The sequence below is a fragment of the Panthera uncia genome, chromosome B4 (assembly GCF_023721935.1).
Source record: "Panthera uncia isolate 11264 chromosome B4, Puncia_PCG_1.0, whole genome shotgun sequence".
Lineage (NCBI taxonomy): Eukaryota > Metazoa > Chordata > Mammalia > Carnivora > Felidae > Panthera > Panthera uncia.
Window position 1 is genome coordinate 57,128,587 of NC_064809.1, and position 25,098 is coordinate 57,153,684.

Here is a 25,098-nt window from a genome sequence, read left to right on the forward strand (position 1 = left end):
CTGTCTGCCAATGGGAACAAACTGAAGAAATGGATAAAAGAGAAACCAGATGGAGAGAAATCTAGAATTTGAGACCATCCCCTACCCCCCAAATAATCCTCCAAATGTGATACTGGAGAAGTTTGAGATGATACAAAGAGAATTCATAGGGACCAGGTGATTCCTATTAAAAATGAGACTATCCAGGAAAAAACAAAGGATGGAGAAGAGGTGATCACTGAGTCACTTAAAATCCTGGTGCTGGCTACAGGGTAAGATGTTGGATGTTCTAACTTCTTATTTGGATTCAGGAAGAAGGATGGGAAAATATGAATCAGGTGGTGTTTATTTCAATTTGCTTTTATCCAAATAAATTTTTATTTAAGTGTATGTTATATATGTGAAGGTACAAAATTATAAATTTATAGTTAGGTGACTTTTTACAAGGTAAACTTATGACGTTTATAACATGAGTATAGAATGAAGAATTATCAGTTCCCTGGAAGCCTCACCTTGCCTCCTCCTAATCACTGGTTCCCCTGAAGGAAATCACCATCCTAACTACTAACATGGGGGATTAATCTTTCCTACTTTTGAACTTTACATAAATGGACTCATATGGCATGTACTCTGTTATATCTGGCTTCTTTTACAGTATTTGTGAGTTCATCTACATGTTTGTGTGTAGCTGTTCATTTTCATTACTATATAGTGTTCCATCCTATGGACATACCACAGATTCTCTATTCTATTGCCAGACTATTTAAGGTTCTTTTCAACTCTTTGCTGTTACAAATAATGCTGCTATGAATTTGTGTGTTTTTATGATCATCTTTATCTTTTACATTATTATAAAAGGAATTCAACTATTTTTATTTAAGAAGAACATGTTGAATGTATGACAAAGTATTTTCCTGGAACTAAAATAAGCATATTTGTATAAGAATAAAATATTACGAGCATACACTGTCAATGGTACACATCACAACCTCCTCTTTTACTTTGTGAATAGTGGGAGAAAACCACAAACACATGATTAGAGTATTGAGAAGTATTGTCAGGAAAACTGTATTTATGGCTCCTTTGGTTGAGAAATTTATAATGTAGTTTTCTGTTTTTCACTATAGACCATAATCTGGGTGATCTTTTCCTGATAGGAAATCCTTAAACCAATTCATAATATCTTATAATAATATATTAAAAGTTCATTTAAAACTGTTGTTTCTCCATGAATGTGTTCTAGCTCTGGTGTCTTGGTGAGGGAGTGGTGGGTGAATGCCAGCTCAGTGGTGCTCTCTCTGCATATTCCATAATGTCCATGTTGCCTCTGTGTATCAGTTAGGATCACATTTAGCTCCACGTTACAAAACAACAGTATGAAACAAGACAAAATAACAGTGACTTAAGCTTGATATGGTTTATTTCTCTCTTAGTTTGGGGATACATTATGATATCTTTAAGACAGTATTGGCGATCCAAGCTTTTATTTTCCTTATCTGTTATCCTAAGCACACAACTTCCATTCCAATGTTCACCTCATGGTTCAATAGGGTTGCTGGTGATTCAACTGATAGCTGGTCCATGTTAAAGGCAAGGAGGAGGGAGGAGGAGGAGGGAGGAGGAGGAGGAGGAGGAGGAGGAGGAAGAAATTCTTGAACAGTCAGATTTCTCAAGACTTCTTTTAAATCAAAACTAAAGTAACCATTTAATTTACTCAGTAAGTTAGGTCAGCGGATACATACTTAAGTCACCAACATATATTAGTGTATTGCCTTTTCTTCTGATACACATACATACACGCACACACACACTGACCCTTGAACAATACAAGAGCTAGGGGCCCTGACTCCCCATGCAGTTGAAAATCTGCATATATTTTGCCTCCCCCAAAACTTTACTAATAGCCTACTGTTGACTGGAAGCCTTAATGATAACAGTTGATTAACACACATTTTATGTTATATGTATCATATACTATATTCTTAAAGTAAGTTGGAGAAAAGAAAGTGTTATTAAGAAAATCATAAAGAAGAGAAAATACATAAATACATTTACAGTACGGGTCTATATTTCCGCGATAAGTGAGCCTGCGCAGTTCACACCTGTGTTGTTCAAAGGTTTTATATATATATATGTGTGTGTGTGTGTGTGTGTGTGTGGCAAGATGTAAAGAATATTGAAAATAAATTCCTCTGAATTTTCACTTAAAGGCTGTAAGTTAAGCACTACCTTACTTTTCTAACTCAAATCTCTTCAGCAGTGTTTTCCTTTGTGGTAATGGAAAATAGCTGATTGTGGATGATTAGATAAAAGTGAAATAATTTGCAAAACAGTTCAGAATATGTATGAAAACAAAATGGAAACGAAAAAAAGCAATAAATAAAGAATTCTGCATACTCTAAACTTCAGGCTATAAAACGGCTGTTGTCAGCAGCACACGTTTGACCATTACGAGGTAAAGTGATTAACTGGCTAAATTTGATTAGAATCAACAGAAGATATGTTGAGACCTAATAACTGTTAACTTCATATCGATCCCAGAACCACATTAGCTTCAACAGCTTCCATTGTCTTTAATTTTACATTTCCCAGTAATTATATTTTTTACAGTTGTCAGAGATCATTAATCTTGATGTTCTAAGACAATTTACTTTCATAGGAAAAAAAAATAAAGCCCAGGACTTAACACCAATCTAAACTGCCACAATAAGACACTATTAATATTTATGCAATAACTTGATTCATCATACTTTTTGAGAATGATTTGGGGGTGTCTCTTTTCCTTATTAAAAAAGACCAGTTAAATTCTGGATAGATTCTTTGCTAACGTTCTCAGTGAGCATCAGTAATCAAATGTAAGAGATAAAGACAAGTGTCGTTCCTTTTAAAATGAAGAAATGGGGAGCGAAATTTATCACATTTTGAATTTTTTCAGAAGATTCACCTCTCATATCCCTGAACTCCTATCCTCCTTGCGCCTTCCTGGGTGAGTGTGTTTATTATGTTCAGCCCCCTCACTTAAAAAGGCCCAGGCTCAGGAAACAGCTGTTCACAATTAAATTAATTATCATTTGTCAACGGCATTCTGGGGCCCAGAAATTCTATGTTCACAGAAGAGAATGTTGCCATGTCACAGTGCACTTCAGAATGTGTGTTCACTTATATTAACCATCTAGCTTGGTAAAGTGTTTTTAAGGTTTTCAAAGTAGTGACAATATCTTTGTCACTATAACTACTGCCACAGGATCCACTAATATTTCTCTAACTTTAGACTGTTTGCTCATCATTTATCTAAGAAATTTTTAGTAGCCTTTGATTTTGACACAGAAATTACACATCTAAGTCAAGTAGCAGAGAATAAAATGGGTATAAGAAATACCAGTGTGGTCCTTTAAGAATGAATACTTAATGGCTGAAGCGAAAATTTCTTAGGTAGTAACCCCACAAAATTTATGAATTAGAATTCTAACCCTTTAACCCCTTGGTTAAAATATTTCTTTGTTGAAATAAATAATCTGGAGAACTAAATAGGACTTGGAGGACCAACAGCTTTAAGTATACTGACTAACCTTAAGATTGTGTCTATTTATGCAAAGAAAGTTCATTCAGAAAGGGGATTAACCTCAAATTTTCCAGGTAGTTGACAGAAAAAGCAAGTGTATTTAAGTTACCCAGATAGTTACTTTTGAGTTTTTCTTCTGGAATTCCTTTTTTTTTTTTAATTTTTGGAGTTGAGAATGAGGGAGTTAGATTTAGTAAATATTCACACTTTATTCAATTAGAGTTTTCAGTTAAAGTTAAATTCTTCTCCCTAAATTATTTTTATTTATTTTTAAAATTTATTTATTTATTTTTGAGAGACTGGGATGGGGGAGGGGCAGAGAGAGAGGGAGAGAGAGAATCCCAACTGACTGGGCCACCCAGGTGGACCTAAATTATTTTTATTTTTAAAATAATATGTTCATTAGCATTTTTGGACACCAAGTAAATAATCTGACATGTAGAAGTAATAAATATGCATAAATATGTCTCTTGAAGCATTGTTTACAATAGGAAATATTTAGGAAATGATTTGAATGTCCTATAGGTGAATAGATAGATAAATAAATGAGATTCAACTCAAGGCATTTTAAGCAGTTATAAAGACTATGAAGCAATATGTACTATGTTTATGATAAAATTACATAAGAAAATCCAATAATATTATTGAAAAACAAAAAGAAGAAAAAACGGTATATAAAGATTGTAGGTACTGATTTCAAGCATACTTATTTATATAGCTTTCAGTATCTTTATCATATGGCTACCAGTTTATTAGTGTATTTTGAAATAATATATTAGATTTATTTTATTTATTAAAAAATTTTTTTAAATGTTTGTTTATTTCTGAGACAGAGAGAGACAGAGCATGAGTAGGGGAGGGGCAGAAAGAGAGGGAGACACAGAATCAGAAGCAGGCTCCAGGCTCTGAGCTGTCAACACAGAGCCTGACGCAGGGCTCGAACTCACAGACCGCGAGATCATGACCTGGGCTGAAGTTGGACGCTTAACCGACTAAGCCACCCAGGCACCCCAGACTTATTTTTATACCAAAGAGATATTGTGAAAATGTTACTGATAAAATCTAAAGGAAACCAGAAAATTTATTTTTTGGTAACTATTTGAGGTTAAACAACAACAAAAAAACAAACAGTTCAGCAAATATCTTTTGAGATTCCAGCTCCCTGCTCCAAATCAGCTCTCCCTACTTGTTGAACATTTAAAAGTTTTGAATGAGCCTATAATGTACAATTTACTTTTTTGTAACATTATCCCATATTTCCATCTCCTAAGTCCCCCTTTCAAAAAAAAAATAGGAAGACATAAGCAAACAAACCTACACTTAGCAAAGAAACACTATAGATAATGACAGAAATCTATAGTGTTTGTTGCTAGCTGCAAAAGAACTAGCCAAACTCCATTTGGCAATTTCAAAGAGGATTTACTTATATTCGTAAAATTTTTCTAACATAAGTGAAATTTAAACCATAGTACCTCCTCTTTAAGGATATCATTTCTGAAACACATGGCAATTACAAAACTTTTTGAGGCATATGTCCCTTAGTTGTCAGTGAACAAAAGTTAACAAATCTATTATCTAGATGGAATGGATAAATTTATAAAAGTTAAAAATGAAGGATTTACAGTTAAGGTGTGGACAAAAGGAAACCTTATTTGATGGTATGGAAGGGAACTTGAAAAATGAAAATCACTTCTTAAAATTTTTATGAATAGCTTAAGTTCAGAACTAAAGCCTTTCCTTTCTCTTTTGCACGATTAAACTATTTTGTTTGCTTTCTGGAGGCGTAGGGTCATCAACATCTTCTAGGCTGAGTTAGTAGTTCTAGTTGAATGCACAACTTAATCAGGAAGTATGTGCAAAGCTTCTGTGATCCGAGTAATATACTTAAAACTCTAATTAGTGCTTCTCTAACACTGATGTGCATATTAACCACTGAGGAATAGAATTAAAATGTGGATTCTAACTCAGTAAGTCTAGGGTTGATTCTAAGGTGATGGGTTTCAACAAGCTCCCAGGTGATTCAATGCAACTGTTCTAGAGACTAATCTTTGACTAGCACCATGCCAGAGTACCAGAAGGCAAAGTTCTTTGCCTTTGTAAAAGTGAAATAGGTGTAGACAGTTGACAGAGGTGAGCCATACAGCAATTGGGCAGATGTAAATAAAACAGCTGCAATTGAGCTCTAGTTGACTGCTGGTGTTGGGGGCCAATGTTGCCTGAGGATAAAATGAGAGCTGTCTAGTTCAGTGGCTTGTACAAAGTAGGTGCTCAATAACTGTTTTTTCCTCTTCTTTCTATAAAAACAATTATTAAATGAAACTACTAGCAAACAAGTCCAAATAATATTTCAGCATTCTATAATGATAAAATCAAAGGCTGATTAGAGAATGGGCCAATGGATATACTGGAGAGTGCAGAAGACATTACTTAATTACTTAAATTTGAAATCAGGGTTCCTTTTGGAAAAGATTGACTTATTTAGCAACAATAAGAAAAAAGCTAGAAAGAGTAATTTTCCATAAGAGAAGTAATAGGAAAGTCAACCATGGAGGTGGGGGGATGGTTGGAGTTAGAACTGGACTAGGAAGCTAAGGAAATGGGGCTAAGAAGGAAGGTTGATGAAGCAACATACTTTTATGGGAGGAATGTCTTTGAGAAGTTCCCAGAGATGGTGTGATACTGTGATTTATAGTAAGAAATATATATTTGGTCTTTGTACCTGGCACAGAGCTCCCCAAACCCTTGTAATTTCCCGTGATGAGAGAGCTTTTGTTATGTTAATAAGAGACTTTTGGAAAACATTTAAAGATGTGGGCTGGTTGCCAGGGGAGCCAACCTAGTGATTAGAGTTTAGTTCCATATTACCACCCCCCACCTCCCGCCCCAACCTCTGGGGAGGAGAAGGGGAGCTGAATCAATCACCAGTGGCCATTGATTTCGTCAATCATGTCTCTGTAATGAAGCCTCCAAAAAGACACAAAAATATGGGATTTGGAGAGCTTCCTGTTTGGTGAATATGTGAAGATTTGGGGAGAGTAGTATGCTCTGGGAGAGGGCATGGAAACTCTGAGCCTCTTCCCCATACCTTGCCCTATGCATCTCTTCCATATGGCTGTTTCTGAATTACATCCTTTTATAAAAAGCTGGTAATCTAGTAAGTAAAATGTTTTCCTGAGTTCTGCGAGCTGCTTTGGTGAATTCATCTAATTCAAGGAGGGGTCCGCCGGAACCTCTGATCTAAAGAGGTGGTCAGAAGCACCAGAACCTCTGGTCAGAAGCACAGGTGACAACCTGGACTTGTGAGGGGCATCTAAAGTGGTGGTGGGGTGGTGGGCAGTCAGACAGGACTGAGCCCTTAACCTGTAGGATTTGATGCTTTCTCCAGGTAGTGGTAGAATTGAGTTAAATTGTAGCTAAGATTGGAGAATTGCTTGGTGTGGGCAAACACACACACACACACACACACACACACACACACACTATAACTGAGTGCAGAATCTTTTTTTAATGTTTATTTATTTCAAGAAAGAAAGAGTGCACATGTGTGAGCAGGGGAGGGGCAGAGAATGTGGGAGAAAGTCCTAAGCAGGCTCCATGCCCAGTGCAGAGCCTGACATGGGCTCAATCCCATGACCCTGAGATCATGACCTAAGCAGAAATCAAGAGTCAGACACTTAACTGACCGAGCCACCCAGGCACCCCCAGAATCTTTTTGTAAAGTAATCTCTACACCCAACATGGGGCTGAAACTCATGACCCCAAGATCAAGGGTCTGATGCTCTACCAACTGAGCCAGCTAGGCGCCCCTGGGTGCAGAATTTTGTCTGGGAATGTTGCAAAAACTTCAGAACAGATATGTTAAACATTCAGTTCTAAGTTAATTGCTGTGCTGTAGACTAAGTCGCATGAATCCTCTCTATTGTCCCAATGCAATGTGTGCTGGACACACACAGCCTTACGTAGGAAGTACTTTGGGGTGTGGAGGATTCTGGTAGTATTCAGCCTCATTCTGGTAGTATCCAGTAATGTTTAGCTTGAGGGAAAGGATAGCAAATGCAGAAGGTAAGACAAGAATAGCCCTTGGAGAATTCAGCAGGAGGTAATTTGTGACCAGGGGGAACAACCCCTATATACAATCAATAATCCCCCAGAGTTACTGGGAAAGATGAGAGTTTCCCAAAATGAGGGCAGGAGGAGTCCTTGGGAACATTTAGAGAGTTGATAATTTACATAAAAATAAAATGCTAATTAGGATAGTAATATGCAAATAAATACAGAAGAGAGAAGCATAATTTGACCAGAAATCAACCAGAAGGTTTAACACACCTTGGACTTCACTTCAGATTTCAAACTATAGGGGAGTAAGCACCAATGTGGGATCTTGAACTACAATATGTGAGCTAATTTTCACTTTGGAAAAACTAATAGTGCAGGCTTAAAAAAGTATAGGTCATTCTTATTAGCACATTTTTCAAAAGTCTTTTTAAAATTAGAATTATCTTCCCATTCCCCATGAAGTTTTTACCTGAAAATTCTATAACATAGGGTTAGAATAATTCAAGCCAACTTTTTAATTTAGGTTCACACCCCCTTAACAGAATACCTTACTCAGTTCCTGAGACCACTCCTTGCCACTTCCTGGCAATTTCCCAGTAGCATATTTTCACAAAGGAGATTCGACAATATGCCATTATTAACTTGGTAACATGAGTTAATTGTACAGATTGATATTGGCTTAACATTAAATTCCTGGGGGATGGGGAACCCATCACACAAACCATGGCTGTCTTCTTTGAGTTTTTATTTGTATGTTGTGTTCTAACAGTAGATGACGGAGGTAGAGAGAATTTTCAGAAGCGTATGCTGACAGCAAGATAGACCTTTACTCTGAAGCCAAAGCTAGATGTAATCAAACACTGCATTTGCTCAATGACTTTCAAGTTTTATAACTATATATGTGTAGCCAGAAATGCTATACTCCATGTTTTTATTTCTCACTGAAAAAAAATTTTGTTTTTATTTTTTTGTTTTAAAGCAAGTTTTATAAAAAGTGAGTTTGGAAAAGGTAAGGTTTCTTAGAAAAATAGTCATCATATTACAGTGGAACAAATTCTTTCTCCATCTCTCACTTTCCAATGTACTGACAGACTCCGAAGGCAAATCTGGAATTACTATGTCCCTTCTGTAACGTATGGGAGCAAGTTCAAACACTTGGCCCCAGAACACAAAGCTCAGGATTGGCTCAATCTACCTTACAAGACTTATTTCCTTGTTTTTCCTTTCATTCCATATTCTATGAGCACCAATATAAACGGCCATTTCTCAAAACACCCAGTGCCTTCCATTTATTTGCTGCATGTGCCGATTAACTTTCCTTTTCTCCGTTTGCCTGAAGTATCTTTACTTTTCTCTTAAAATCAGCTCCATGGCACCTATCTGGTATTCTTCATTCTCTAAGAACCCACGAGATGTTGTGTTTAGCTTTACTGTAGTATGTCTTTGATTTTTTTGTTTTTTGTTACAAGTATGTTTTCCACTGGCCTATGAGTCCCATAAAACCATGAATCATGTATCTTTTAAATTCCAGTGCTTAGCATATAATACTAGTTGCTCAAAAAATATTTGATGACTGGGGCACCTGGGTGGCTCAGTCGGTTAAGCGTCCAATTTCAGCTTAGGTCATGATCTTACGGTTCGTGAGTTCGAGCCCTGCGTTGGGCTCTGTGCTGACAGCTCAGAGCCTGGAACCTGCTTCAGATTCTGTGTCTCCCTCTCTCTCAGCCCCTCCCCTGCTCATGCTCTGTCTCTTTCTGTGTCTCAATAATAAATAAACATTAAAAAAAATTTGGTGATTAAGAATGCATGACAGGGAAAAATGAGCCTACAAAATACAAACTAACTAAAATACAACCACAGGCCCTTCAAAATGTATCTCTAGCTAATCCACATATATTTTAGTGATTTAAAGAGAGAAAGATGTTGAGGGGTCCAAGACAGGTGGTGCAGGAAATTAAGAGGTAATTTACAATTTCTACAGCCTATTACTGTTTCAAGGCAATATTTTAAACAGGTGTCCCTTGCTCACAATATACCCAAATAAAGTTTCTTGCTGTTTTGTTGTGATTCTTTGAAATAGCAGGATTCAACTGGTCCACCAAATTAACTAGGAGATATATTTTATTTTCCAAGATTGGGGCACACATTCCCAACTGAGATAAAAAAGGCAAGATCAAATTGAAAAGAAGTATGTATTTTCTTGGTGATTTACAAGTAGTGCTGGTTTTAAAACAAGGCCACAATATTCTTTGGCCTCCGACAGAGAAGTGGTATCTATGTCCTCTCCCCTGGAATATAGGCTCCATAGCTCCTTGACTAATAGAACATGGCAGAGTGATGCTGTGTCATTTTCTGCAGCCAGGTCTTAAGAAATTGGTAGCTTCCGCTTCCTATTGCTTGGGGCACTCACTCTTGGAACCTAGACACCTTGTATGAGGGAGCCCAAGCTGCCTCATGGAGAGGCCGTGGGTCAGCAACAATTTGCCTGCCACTTGGATGAGCTCTCTTGGGAGGGGATGTTCTCCTACCCACACCCATCCCCAAGCTCTTTATAGTTGCCCTGTTTTCAGCAGAGCAGGAATTATGAGAAATGACCTTGAAAAATATTTCCTATGATATTTCCACTCACAGTTATTATGTTCCTCCTTCTTGACCTAACTCTAATTATTAGTTGACTACTGTAAAATCTAATGTGCAAAACAAGTAGAAGGTAGGGAAGAGTATTTATCACTCATCCTTGCAATCTGTTGATATTAAGGCAAAATCTGGCTGCCTGGCCATCACACTAACCTCTTATTTAGAGAAAACTTTCTCCTTTCTCAGGACCACAATATGGACACATACAGAACATGGGTAGATCAGACAATACTGCTTTCAAACAATTTCACAAGTTTTACATTTTCTCATACTGTGGTAAAATATAAACAACAGGCTGGTAATTTCATGGCATTCAACCTACTGAAACTGTCTTTAGCCTAAGAAAAGTAAAATATTAGGAAGGTAAAACTTTAAAAATAAAACAAAATTTATAATTGTAACTAGTTTTCTTGTAATGTATTCCAAAGAATATGAATATGTTATGAATATGTCTATATAGATATATTTCAAGTCCATATGTATATAAACATAAATGAGTGGTAACCACTTACATTCTCTAAGTGCAAAGTTGTATTATTGCTATACATTTAAAACTTGCTCAGATTGTTAGAATCTAATGCCTCCTCTACTTGGACTTGGGATCAAGTGCTAAGAGTAGCAGGAGTTTACCTCCTAAAAGAACTCTAGCCCTGATACTGATCTGAAAATTTGGCTTCCTCGTCAAAACTCATTGGCAATTAACCAAAAACACTTCATCATCAGAGCAGTGTTTATCTTTTCACATTTTTTTTCATTATTTCTTGCCAAAATCATAAAGTGTATGTGTGTGTGTGTGTGAGAGAGAGAGAGAGAGAGAGAGAGAGAGACAGAGAGAGAGACAGAGAGAGAGAGAGGGGGAGAGAGAGGAAGGGGCAGACAGAATGTGCTGGGGTAGGGCTTGAGATGTTCACCTATTTTGGAAAATATTCAGCAGTAGGTAGGGTTTAGGATTTCTTTTTCATTGTAATTCATCTGGCTCATCCACCTGTAGATGAATTTGTTTCCCTAAACAGTGAATGTTGTTTAGCGGTGTCATTATTCAAATGCCCTATGAAATAATCCTCACAAGTCCTACAGTCCTCTGTTTGTAAGTAATTACAAACAGAGTGGTGCTGCTAACCTTCAGAAGGCAACAATGAAGTGGAAATTTCTGAAACTGTGAGATAAAGCTCACTGCTATGTAAGGCTGCTGAAGCCTAAATGATCAATGTTGTAACTTTCACTCACAGAAGCTTAGGAAAACAAAATGCTCCAAATCCACATTCTCTCCTTGTAATCCTTAAATAGGCTTGCCTGAGTGTTAACATTTAGGCAGTAAATGATTTACACCAGCAAAGGTGGGTCTATCTTCCCCCACGTATACCATTCTGGACAGAAACTGACAGTTCTTGCACAGGAAGATAGTTGAGGCATTATACTAGAACACTCTGTGGTGACTTAACTGGCAAGGAATCTACTACAAATCCCAGCACTGAGCATTTATTTCTCTTTTTTTGCAGGGCCAAAAGGTTATACACTTTCTAAAAGTGCACTTCGCAAAAGTAAACAGTCCTTAAATGTACCATATTTTCAACCACCCAGAGAGGAAATGATTGGAGGAGATATTATGTTATTGATGAAGTGTCGATGAATTAGGAATATGTAGATGAAATTCTTCTGAAACTACATAATCTTTAAATATAAGGAAAACTATCTGAGCTGAAACGTGTTTTGCATTAGGAAACCTTTGCTCATATGAGGGAAATAATTGGAAACACCTGAAGCTTACATGCCACTTCTTTCATGTGTTTCTATCCAAATCTTTGAGGGAAGGAGGTTGGAAATCTGTTACGGGTGAGATCGCTTATTGGCTATAGTTACCAGAACCCTTTTGGTTTGTATGTTTATACTCTCAATGTTAACATGATAATCACAAAAGGGGACAGCTGGAAGAAATTGTAAACCATGAAATAAGTTAACTTTTATTGTGTACTCTGATGCCCTGTGGTCGTCTCATAACACCAGGACTACACAATTTCTATAGTAACCATGAAAAAAGACAGAACAGCCTACACAATTTAGCCAACACACGATTCAAAGATACTACTTACTAGTTCAAAGTAGCATAAAGTATTATTGGCAGTTTTCTGAAAACGGCAAGTCTATTCCTAAATGTCCAAAGAATGAGGAAATAATGTGATCAGTGTGGCCTGGTGACTAGAAAATATTTATGCTGCATCACTATGCAGGGGTTAATGTGAATCCTTTTTATATTAAACCCAAAAATATCTGACAATTTTTTTTTGTTAAGCAATGTATATCTTCTCAGATGCTTTAGACTTGCATATGACTTTTACTTTTCACCTTGGAAAAACTAATCAGTTTTATTAAAGGTTTTTTTTTTATCATTTTGACTATTTTTAATTGTATAATTCAGTGGCATTGGATACACTCACAATATTGTGCAACCATCATCACTATTTCCAGAATGCTTTCATCAACCCAAATATAGATTCTATACCCATTAAATATAACTTCGCATTAACTCTTTCCTCTAGTCTCTTGTAAATTCTATTATACTTTCCACTTCTGTACGTTTGCCTCTTCTAGGTACCTCAGATAAATGGAATCATAGAATATTCACCTTTTTGTGTCTGGCTTATTTCATTTAGCATTAACATTTTTGAGGTTTACTCATGTTGTAGTATATATTAGAATTTCATTTTTTAATGGGTGGATAATATTCTGTTATGTGCATATATCACATTTAAAATATCCATTCATCTGTTGATGGACACTTACGTTGTTTCCACCTTTTGGCTATTGTGAATAATGCTGCTATGAATATTGGTTTATGTTTGAGTGCTTTGGTATATGACTTTTTAAAAATAAGATATTTTTAGTCTTGGTGTTTAAATGTAATGAAACAAAGTTCAGTAGTCACCACTGGATGGATTTTGGGGTTATTTTACTTTTCTTTCTTTCTTAATGTTTATTATTTCTGATGGAGAGACAGGGACAGAGTGTGAGCTGGAGACTGGCAGAGAGACAGGGAGACACAAAATCCAAACCAGGCTCTAGGCTCTGAGTTGTCAGCATAGAGCCTGATGTGGGGCTCGAACCCACGAGCAGTGAGATCATGATCTGAGCCGAAGTTGGATGCTTAACTGACTGAGCTACCCAGGTGCCCTACTTTTCTTTATTTTTTTAAACAGATACTGGGAAAAATCCATACTTCTCTCACTCTTCACATTCCAGGACTGTGTATGCCCCATTTTTCTTCACAAGTTATATAAATACACATAAATCAATGTAAGTTAAATTAAATTATTCAGGGTTACATGATATAGATGGGATTTGTTCTCAGAAACTGAAGCAATCATACCTTCTGACTACAAAGAGGGTCAACATTAAAAATGAGTACATTTCATTATTTTTCAAATTCTATACTTGTGGCAGGTATAGAATACGATTATCAGAGAATAAGGAGTAAGAATGGTCGAATAAAAAGTAGCTCAATCAGATTATTTAATTGAAACATTCTTGATATTTCATATACATGAGATTTGGGACTTAGTACTGCACCTAAAAGACACTATCTTTGATGAATTTGGGGTAAGTGCAGGCGGGTTTAAAAACACCCAACTAGTTACTCCATAGAAACATCACCTATTACTTCCAGTCATTAGGAAGCTAAATTAATCTGTGCTTTAATGATACAGAACAGATTCCAAGTGTAAAGAATCAGACCACAGATTCAGAATTTCTGAAACATGCTTTTAGAAAATACACCTGCAGAAATGGCAGAAATGGTAGACCTAAGAGCTGGGCAGGTTATAAAACACTGAAATTAGTTATTGGGGAACATTATATGCATAAAGTGAAAACTGGGATGCTTTTGCTTTTGACCAATGTTTTTCTTTACAGCCTAGAAAACAAATGGTTTAACTTGATCACAAACTTTATCTCCTTCTTTAAGAAATGGTTACCGTAAAGTCCTGAGGAATTATCTTTTCTAAAATAAACCATTTTCTTGCTTGCTGCTGGCTTCTTCTCCCTTGTGAAAGGCTGGCTGTGACATGTTGGGTATCCTTGTATTCTCTAGATTTGAATATTATTGTCCTGATGAAAAATAAAATAAATGGCAATGCATGGTGAAATATAATACAGATGTTAAATATGCTGAAATTGTTATAGAATATAAAGGAGAGATATTTAAAGTCTTTCTTTCAGCTTAATCTTAAATTAAGCCCTGGAAATAGCAGATCTTGAACTTACTCAGGGATGAAGGACAATAATAGGAGGGAGGAAATTATTTTGTGATACCTCAACTTTCACCAAGGTGAAAGGATTCATTTTTTTCTCTTTTCTAACTCAACTCTGTAACGTGTGCTTATTTAGGTTACAGTTTTAATGATGATTTATGATGTAGGGGGCTCTTTGATTCTTAAGCAGCATACCTATTTCATTAGCTGGTCATGGATATTGTTTACTTCTGGCCTTGAATATGAAGATCAAAATTGTTCTGAGGCAACCAGTTTGATGAGCCATTTCTAAATGTTTGTACCCTTCATTTCCTTCTTGATGGTACCTGAATATTATCTATCTTTTTCATTAAATATCTAAGATGTTTCCTGGATTTAAAATATATGAGATAAAACATAAAAATGTAATAAAAAAGGGAAAGTTTCCTTTCTCTGTGTATGGAACTGCTTGAGTCTTCTCTAGGAGTCAGAAGGAGACCTCACACTCTGAGATGTTTATGTTCTATGTCTCCTTTATGAAAGTGGAACTGGAGATGTTTGCATAAGCATCTAGTTTTCTTTAAACTCTGGAATACCTCTGACCCAGTGTGAATATAGATTACAGGTCTTTTTACTCCCTCCTTACAACCTAACTGTGACACAGTAAGATTAGGCCGGGAAGATAGAGAACAGGGTGTCAAGCAGACTTTGAAGGAAGGAGGTTGTGGGAAACAAATATTCATGACATTTCAACTGAAGAATTTTGGAAACGTAACACTTTGAGAGGTGATAGGAGAAAAATATTAATGAGTAAATGGCAGGAATATACAACTAAGTATAGATTAAAAAATAAAAACATTTGACACCAGAAAATGTAACCATTAGATTTTTAAGACTTCTTTAGCAAGGTTTCACATTAAGGAGTGTTAAGTATTAGTCCCTTTTTCCGGGCTGTTAAATACGGACTCATTGCTCACAAAAAGTAACCCCAGGAGGAGAAATTGTTATGGATGGTTCTTGTCAGGGTCCCAAAGAAGTTTCTTTGGAGGGCTAGAAGTTCATCTCATGTCCACTTTGGGCCATTCAGAACACTAAGAGATATGTGAACATAGGTTAGTTCACAGAAGGACTCCATCACCAGTACTTTGCTAGGAGTGCCTCCTAGGTATAGGCACTGTTACCACTTATGAATTTAATATCCTGTATTTACAAATTTTGGTGCTTTCTTGTCAGGTCCTAAGCAATTGGATACTCTTGAGGACAGTGCTGGTGATAGGTAACAAATCCTGCTTCTGTCCCTACCCTTTATCCCCTCTCTATTTTCTACCCTAGATTCCTCAGTGTCTCCTGGCAAGTCTGAGAGTTCATATGGCAGGTGGCAGACACAGGGAAATTACCTGGTCATTCCAGAGTTCTCTAACTCTAACTCATGGAAATTTCTGTTTCTGTAACTTCTGTGGCATCACCCACCTACACTGCCCATTAGTCACACAGCAGAACTCCCACACATTCCTTGCAAAGTACTGAGCAAAGAGCATTTGAGAGCTGTGACTCCTAGTACAACTGCATGGTTTTAATCAGTTGTAGCACAAAAATGTGATTAGCAGTCAAAGATCCCTGAGAATGAACTTTGCTTTGCTGTTTGTACCAACAATTAGCAGTCTGTTAAATTAGCAGTTTTGGAACTAAGACCTGAATCTTTTCTGCTGTATGGAGCAGTCTTACGATTCTCATGGTAGCCAACTCCTATTTTTTTTTCTGTGAGTAAAAATGTCTCTTTCCTATTTCTACTTCTAAATAAGAAGAGGTATTTTTCCTTTCAGATGAGTTGGGAGGGGGTCAATAAGACAAAGACAATCTTAATGCTAGGATTCTAGTCTTAACTCTGTCACTTACTATCTAAGTGACTTTAGGCAAGTCACTGAATCTCTCTGAGCTAAAGTGTTTTCAACCATAAAACGAGATAATATCAGCCTACCTACTTCATAGGCTCAAACAAGATAATGTGAAAACCATGAAATGCTATATGAGCATATGGCATTATAAGTCGCCAAGGAAAGGTCATGAATATCAATGAGAACTGAAAGATGACTTAGTCTCTGAACAATTTTCCGTAAATAGACATTCTGGCCTAAGAGCTGACTACCATATAAAATTTATTCACTGACAGATACAGTAAAATTTTGCTCCCAATAAAGTCTTCAGAAATATTCTGAGGGCACACTGATGGTCGGTCCTAAAGCTATCACCAGATGGGGGTGGAGGCTCTGAGAAAACTGTAAGCCACCTGAAACTTTTCAAAACAGGGTGGGAAAAAAAATCAAGCCTACCAAAGAATCTCCTACAGAGGGGAATCAATAAACAAATTTGTGACCATGGTGGTTAAGCAAAATAAGAACTGAAGAAAACCAACAGAGGCCAAAAACCTTTCCCAAAATTATATTATCCAATATCCAATAAGAGGATTCAAAACATTTCCCCCCCAACCAAACCCAAAAACAACAAATCCTTGTTTTTATATATAATAACATGTCCACTTTCCAACTTATATGTGGTATAATTCTTTCCTGGCTACAGAAATGAAAGGTAATTGAATTGTAGAAGTGTTGGTTGGTAATGTCTGTGGTGGATTTTAGATTCTTTCCTTTGCATTTCAACTACACTCTGCTCAGGGTTATATCAACTGGAGGAAATGGGTCCCAGGGAAGGTAGACCTCTGAGGGCAGGAATGATATCAGTGGGGATCAAGGCTGGATTCTCCAGTTCTCTGCAGTTAAAAGACCTTAGATTTAGTTTTGGTTCTGTGGTTGATTATAAGGTGAATTTTGGTAACTTGTCTCTACAGACTTCAGTTGCTCTAAAATGAGGTGTTTTGAAGAAATCTCTACATTCCTGATGTCCTATAATAAGTGTCTGAGAAGAAAGCTTCTCAGAAGAACAGGGAGGTTGGGGCCACCATATTTTTAGGAAGTTGGAAGCTCAAGGGTAATGATGCTACAAAAATAGAGAGTAAAAGTAGACTTGTAAAAGAGTAGGTGACATTCAGAAAAATAGAAGATGATGATGATTAGAGAAAATCTAGAGGGAGACAAGCTGAAATAAATTGGGCCAGCTGAGCAATCTAAGAAAAACTGAAAGGTTGGTACACAGATGTGGGTTGTAGGGGGCACTATGAAAGGCCAGTAGGTTGTGTGAAGTGGTAAAATTAGGCCATTTCTGCCAGTAGGGTCTAGAATACTAACAAGTTAGGGATCAGGTGGCTCCAGCTTTATTCTTAAACCAAGGAATAAACATAAAGCCTACTCATAAAAAAAAGAGCAAGAAAAAAAAAGAGCAAGAAAACATATAAATAGATCAGTTATGCACTAGAGCAGCAGAGGATGTAAACTAGAGAAGAATATTGACCAAAAGGAATCCTTGACCACAAAAAATCACTTGTCATCAGCTCTTTGGGGAACACGTTAAACACAACCACCAACAAAACAGAAAGCCATTGAGATCTTCCTCAATTACTTAGCTGTTAATATCATGAAAAAGATGAGGCAATGTAGAAAGTGACTGGTTAAATGATACAGGGTCATTTATCAACTGAATAGCAGAGGTCAGAGTTCCTAATCCTCCCTTTCATTGCCATTTAAGAGACATAAAACTATAGAGCATCTGCAATCTCTTAAACCAGAACAATTTCTGTTATGCTATTAATAATCTGTTGCTCATAGGAACCAAAATGTATTGGTATAGTTGCAGAATGTTTTTTGAGTATTTGAAGTGACTCTGGATTCTAATTGTCCTTACTTATCCACCAATAAGGATAGCATGAGGATATAGGGCAAAAAGTAAAGATGTGAAATTTCCTTGTTTCCCATTCTTAGAAAGTTTATCATACAACAGGGAAGATAAAAACTGATGCATCCAAAAGCAACATAAATATTTAACAGAAAATTAATGACTATAGAATATATGAGAACAATCCATGTTCTGATGGCTTTTTATATTTACAAATTATTTTAGTCTTCTTATTTTTCTGCAGAGAAGGAAAATTTGCAATACTGTTACTCACCTTTAAGTTCGTTGCCTATTGCTTTTGTAACTCAGATGTCTTATTTTTCGTGGTCCCTGCAAACCCCCCGCCAAAAGGAGAGAGATTGAGAATCCAATATTCCAAGCAGTGATTTTTTTCACATTAAAACAAGTCCTAGAATAAACTATAAAAAAGAATTTTCTTTCTTTGAAGAATAAATATAAAGTTTAAGGACATTATTTAATGGTAACTTTAAACAAGGGGTTTGAAAACTACTTGAAGAGTATTGTGTGATTATTAAGCCCAAGTTTTCAGTGAATCATTTTAAAAGGAAACTTATATTTCAAGACATAATTAATCAAAACTTTGAGAGAAGAAATATCCATCTGAAAGATATATTTTTAAAAACTGAGATTGCGGGGTAATTTTACCAGCCTGTAAAATTCCTCAAATTCTCTATTTTCTACACTCACAGCTGCCATAATAATGAAGTAGCTAGTGAAGGGAGGTACAGAAATCAGGCTGCATCAGGAGGCAGGCATGAGATGGTGTGTGGACAGAAGTAAATGATGCTTAGCCTCTCAGTTTAGCTAACTTCACCCCAGTGATGAATGAGGTGACAGATATGGTGGCCTCCTTCACTTCTATATACTTAAGCAGCCATTGAAAGTCACTTTGTTTAATTTCTACACAGAAAATGAGAGTATCAAACTGAAATAGCACTCAATTGAATAATACCAAGTACCACTTAGTTCTAGCCCAGAAATGAGATGTTCTTTTATTCCTGTAAAATAAAAGATAAGAAGGCAAAATAATTTTCAAAGTACAGACAATAATGAGCTCCTCTGGAAAAAAAAAACTACAGGAAAAGCTACTCAGTTATATCTAACCCTTTCTTTTTCTCTGAAAGCTCAGAAGAATTATCAAGTTAAATTGCCAGTATTTGATTACAAAGAAACAATATCCAGAGGCTGGATGTGAAAGTGTGATCTGAAAGAAAGATGAACAAAAATGCAGGGTGCTTCTGGTTAACACAGTGATTCTCTTAGTCACTAATAGGTTTCTGAATCCAATGAGTCAGCATGCTATTTGGCTCATCACAGTGAAAACTTTCTGAATAGTAAGTTGTGGACCTGGGGCATGAATAGGTTTCTAAGGTATTTTCCATACCAGAGACAGTGGCTCAGATGTAAGAATCTAGCTCATCATTTCTCATCTTCTGGAGCAATTTGTTGGCATGAAACAAACCTCGTGAATATTTTATGTATGTCTTTCCAAACTGAGTGGCCTGAGGATGGAGGTTTTGAATTGCACCCTGAAAACTTGTTCTTCAGCCAACAAAGTACTGATTTTAGAGATAAAAATATTTATAAAAAAATTCCCATCTATAATTTCTTGAAATTTAATGACAGAATTATCAGTAGCAGTGGTGTTTATTTCAATTTCAGTGAGTGATGGCAATTTCTTGATGGTTATTTGAGCCCGAAGCATTCAGCCTTAGTAACTTTATTATTGTTTTTTTAATGTTTATTTATTTTGAGAGAAGGAGAGAGTGAGAGAGAGAGAACACTTGCATGAGCGGGAGAGGGTTGGAAAGAGAGGGAGAGAGAGAATCCCAAGCAGGTTCTGCATTGCCAGCACAGAGCCCAACTCTGGGCTTAAGATCATGACCTGAGCTGAAGTCAGGAGTCAGATGCTTAACCAACTAAGCCACCCAGGTGCCCCCCTAGTAACTTTAATCTTACAATACTCTGACTTCCTGAAATAGTATTTCTTACTTGTGTGAAAAAATGGTTCACTAATTATTTTTTCCATAAATGAGATTATAATATTTCATAACTAAAGGTAAATTACTTTAAAATACTTCTGTCTTATAATGTTGAATTGTTTTTATTTATTTATTTATTTATTTATTTTAATTTTTTTTTTCAACGTTTATTTTATTTTTGGGACAGAGAGAGACAGAGCATGAACGGGGGAGGGACAGAGAGAGAGGGAGACACAGAATCGGAAACAGGCTCCAGGCTCCGAGCCATCAGCCCAGAGCCCGACGCGGGGCTCGAACTCACGGACCATGAGATCGTGACCTGGCTGAAGTCGGACGCTTAACCGACTGCGCCACCCAGGCGCCCCATAATGTTGAATTGTTTTTAGATAACAGATCTAGCCATGAAGTTATCCAATCATTCTGTCATTAGAACTAATATCTTAAAATTCTTTCTATGATTATTAAAAAAAAACTTTATTTCACCTTTAAGAAGAGACATATAAATGGTTTTATTTGTCTACTATTTAGAAAAATGTCCTGTAGGAATATGGTGATGTTATAGTATAAATTTTCTGAAAGCAAGCAACAGAAAGAAAAATCATTACCTCTTGAATGAATACATGATGTGATATAATTTCCTTTATAAAAAAGTTCTTGATTTTTTGATGCTGTTATTTTGATAACAAAAATTGGACACAAACCCTTGATAGTTTTCAGTGTTCCTTCAACTAATTATTTTCTACTCAGTCTATGTGTAAGAGGTCCAAGTAATTGGCCTTTGCTATTCTAAAGGATAGTCAGATTTTTTCCCCTACATATCAGTTCATATAATTTCTAATTATATTATTGATTAGTACTATGTATGTGTGTGTATAGATAGATAGATACATAGATAGATAGATATAACGTTAAGTAAAAACCAGAGATGTAACACTCAACATTCCAAATTCTTAATCGATAAATGTAAATAATGTGACACAAGTATAAACATCAATATAGAGAACAAAGAACTTATATAGAGGATACTTAAAGATAATTTATTTCTAACTTGTATTTTTTCCTTTGTTATTATTATGGATTAGAAATATGTTCTTATAGGGAAGAAATATTTTGATCCCAGCACAGACAAGCCAGACCTATTGAACTGTAATGAGAACTTGCCTACAGTCCAACTAAAGTAAAACTCCATAAATGTGATCTTACGATATATAGAGCTTACGGTGGTGAGATTTTAAATGTTTAATTCTTGCATGTTATCTATGTTCTAGTTTCCTTTATTTTCTAACAGATTGGCATTTATAGTGTGGTTCTGCCGTCTTCAGAAACAAAGGAACATTGTTGTTATTATTATTATTACTATAATAACATTGTCTGGAAGACAGTTGTAGCTGTAGAGTCTACAATTAAAATGAATCCCACTACAGGGTGCAATATGGATCACAGATGATAGGCAAAGGGTATCAGACAGCATGCAAATAAGGTACATTAAATCGCACACACACCACACTGCCTGCTTAAAACAATGTCTATAGGATACTATCTTCATACTAATTCCTGCCACTTAACTGAGCTACAGAAGAAGACTGACAGTGTGGTCCACATTCTGTGAGGTAATCTCAGCAAAAAGAATGCAAATTCTCTCTAGGCCTAGGAGAAACGGTGGCAACACAATGCAAACACATCTGCTTTGTCAAAGGTTAACCTTCCTAAGTGCACCTCCTTCATGGTGTCCTCATGCCTTGCCTCTGTGTGCTAATAGCTCCAAGGGCATACCACATTCTATCAGAAATGTTTATTTTTTTCAAATTTTTATTGTGAAAAATTTGAAACAAAGAAAACATGAAAGCATAATACAACCAAATATGTATATCTGTCACCCAGCTTCACTAGTTAATATTTTGCCACTTTGCATGATCTCTCTATGCTTATATCACAGAACCATTGAAAAATTAAGATCTTTGTATGAATCTAAGAACAACCAATATAACCACAACAAAAAGAACACAATTAATGACACAAGGGAAGAACAATGACTTGTCAATATCTAATATTAATTCTACATTTAAATGTACTTAATTGTCTTAATATCCTTTTAGCTGTGACTTTTGTTTTCTTTTTAACAAGTAGCTTTTTAAGTGAAATTAAATGGTAGTGATGTGGTGTAGGCCAACTTAACAGGGGCTTAAACAAAATTATTTCTCTCTCATTTAGCCTGGAGATGTGCTGATCCAGGGCATTTAGTGTGGCTTTTCCATCCTAACATCAAACTCACAGCTTCATCTCTGACCTGAAAGATGGCAGCTGCAGCCCTTGTTATCACAGTACACAGGAGACACAGAGAAGTACAACTCCAAGGGCATAATCCAGATGTTGCATACATGATTTCTGTTCACATTCCATTATGCAGAATATAGACACATGGTCCTATCTAACTGCAGCAGAGGCTGAGACGAATAGGCTTTATTCTTGGTGGCCATGTGTTGAGGTTTCCCTGGACTTGTGCATTGTGTATCTGAAGGAATGATGGTTTAGGGGCAGTAATTAGCCATCTCTGCCAGAGATATTCCTGGACATGACTAAGCTATGATGAATTATATTAAAATCAAATCCCTACATGCTGCAATATAATGATAGGCCTAGACTAATTTCAGGTAAGACTATTTTTCTCCTACCTTAAATAAGCTTTCTTGACACTCATTTTGAGTTCATCAATCTATTTTTTAAGATTTCCTTTCTTTCTTTGTCAAGATATAAGATGTCAGTGCTCATTACTGTAACTAACTCTGCTTACTTCTCCTTTCTAATTTTCCTTTATTGTTGTCATCAAGTTTCTAAAAAAAGTATTTTATCTAAGTATAACATACTTTTATTTAAGTATAATTAACATGCAGAAAAGTTCACAAGTCATAACTGCACAGCATGGTGAAAACAGTGAGAAAACAGTGATACATGTAAACACTATTCAGATCAAGAAGTGGAGCATCGTTTGTATTCTAGAAGCAGTTTGTGTAGCCTCCAAGTACTACTCCTCTCCTCCCAGAGATAATTATTCTGATCTTTAACACCATGGTTTAATTTTGTATGTTTTTGAATTTTATATAAATGGAATCATACAACATGTATTCCTTTTTGTCTGGCATCTTTTGCTCAATATTATGTTTATTAAGTTCACTGATGTTATTTCATTGGCAGTAGTTCATCCACTTTCATTGTTTATGGGGTTGTATTAATAGATCATAATTAATTAATAGATAGTTAATAGATCATAATAATAGATCATAATTAATTAATAGATCATTATATTACTGATGAATAATTGGATTGCTTCTTAGTTTCTGACTGTTACAAACGCAGTTGCTATGGGGTGCCTGGGTGGCTCAGTCAGTTAAGCATCCGACTTCGGCTCAGGTCATGATCTCATGGTTTGTGAGTTCGAGTCCCACGTCAGGCTCTGTGCTGACAGCTCAGAGCCTGGAGCCTGCTTCGGATTCCATGTCTCCCTCTCTCTCTCTCTCTGCCCTCCCCCACTCATGCTCTGTCTCTCTCTGTCTCAAAAACAAATAAGTATTACAATTTTTTAAAAAAAACAAATGCAGTTGCTATGATCGTTATTGTATTTTTTTGTATACTTATGTATATATTTGTTAGGCATATAAAATTCCTGGGAATGGAATTGTTAGATTATAAAGTAATGGGATATTTGTATATCCAAATATATATTTTTTTGCCTTATTGCACCCAGACTTCTAGTGTAATGTTGAACAGAAACTGCCATAGAGAGAATTCTTGTCTATCTGGATCTCAAAGAGAAAACTTTCATATCTTCCCCATTAGTTATGGCAATTTGCTTTAGGATTCTTATATATAACATTTATCAGATTGAGAAAATTCTTTCTGGTCCTAATTTTCTAAGGTTCTTTCTTCCTGGGTGGCTATTTAATTTTATCAAATGCTTTTTCTATATCTTTGAGATGGCTATATAATTTTCCTCTTTATTCTGTTAAAATGATAAGGTTATGGGGCATCTGGGTGGCTTATCCGTTGGGCGTCCAACTTCAGCTCAGGTCATGATCTTGTGGTTCGTGGGCTCAAGCCCCACATTGGGCTCTGTGCTGACAGCTCAGAGCCTGAGGTCTGCTTCACATTCTGTGTCTCCCTCTCTCTCTGCCCCTTTTCCACTCTCTCTCTGCCCCTTTTCCACTCATCTGTCTCTCTCTCAAAAATAAACATCAAATTTTTTTTAATCTCTAAAATGTAAGGTGACTTGATTAATTTTCAAAGCTCAAACCAACCCTGCATTTCTGAAATAAACCCACTTTATTTGTGATGTATTATCCCCAAATAATCCATATATCAAAGAAGATATCACATTAGAAATTAGAATATATTTTGACTGAATGATAATGAAACTATGACATATGTCAGACCATAAACATGACATTATTATCTAATTCTTTTAGTGTCTATCCTAGATTACAACGGGAATCCTTGATTTACTAAAGACTACTATAAATTATAATTTTTACAACTTACTGGACAAAACATGTAATTTAGAGTACTTTAATTCCATTTACTCCCCTCCCAAATTATGTATTATTGCTGTTGCTATAGATTAAATTGTGTCCCCCCAAAATATATGTTGAAGTCCTAACCCCAGGAACCTGTGTATGTGACCTTATTTGGAAATAGGGTCCTTGCAAATGTAGTTAACTAAGATGAAGTCATACTAGATTAGGGGGGACCGTAACCCAATAACTGGTGCCCTCATAAGAAGAGAGAAATATGGACACAGATACTTAGGAGAGAAGGCCATTAAAAAGCCATCTACAAGCCATCTACAAGCCAAGGACCA

General features: G+C 36.2%; 1 protein-coding gene across 12 annotated transcripts in view; it reads right to left on the reverse strand.

The window, feature by feature from the left end:
• Positions 1–794: 794 nt before the first annotated feature.
• The window catches only part of LMNTD1 (lamin tail domain containing 1), a 448,355-nt gene continuing 424,051 nt past the window's right edge, over positions 795–25,098 (reverse strand). For 9 of the 12 annotated variants that reach the window (XM_049627197.1, XM_049627204.1, XM_049627196.1 and 6 more), the window contains 2 exons: positions 18,518–18,573; positions 14,305–14,335 (listed from right to left, as the gene is read on the reverse strand). Coding sequence is in view for 3 of the 12 variants with exons in the window: in XM_049627199.1 (XP_049483156.1) it covers positions 18,520–18,573 (54 nt within the window). In the remaining 9 variants the exon portion in view is untranslated. Of the gene's footprint in view, positions 1,554–12,981; positions 14,336–18,517; positions 18,574–25,098 lie in introns of those variants that run through there. The other 3 variants (XM_049627199.1, XM_049627198.1, XM_049627203.1) reach the window with 3 other exon arrangements.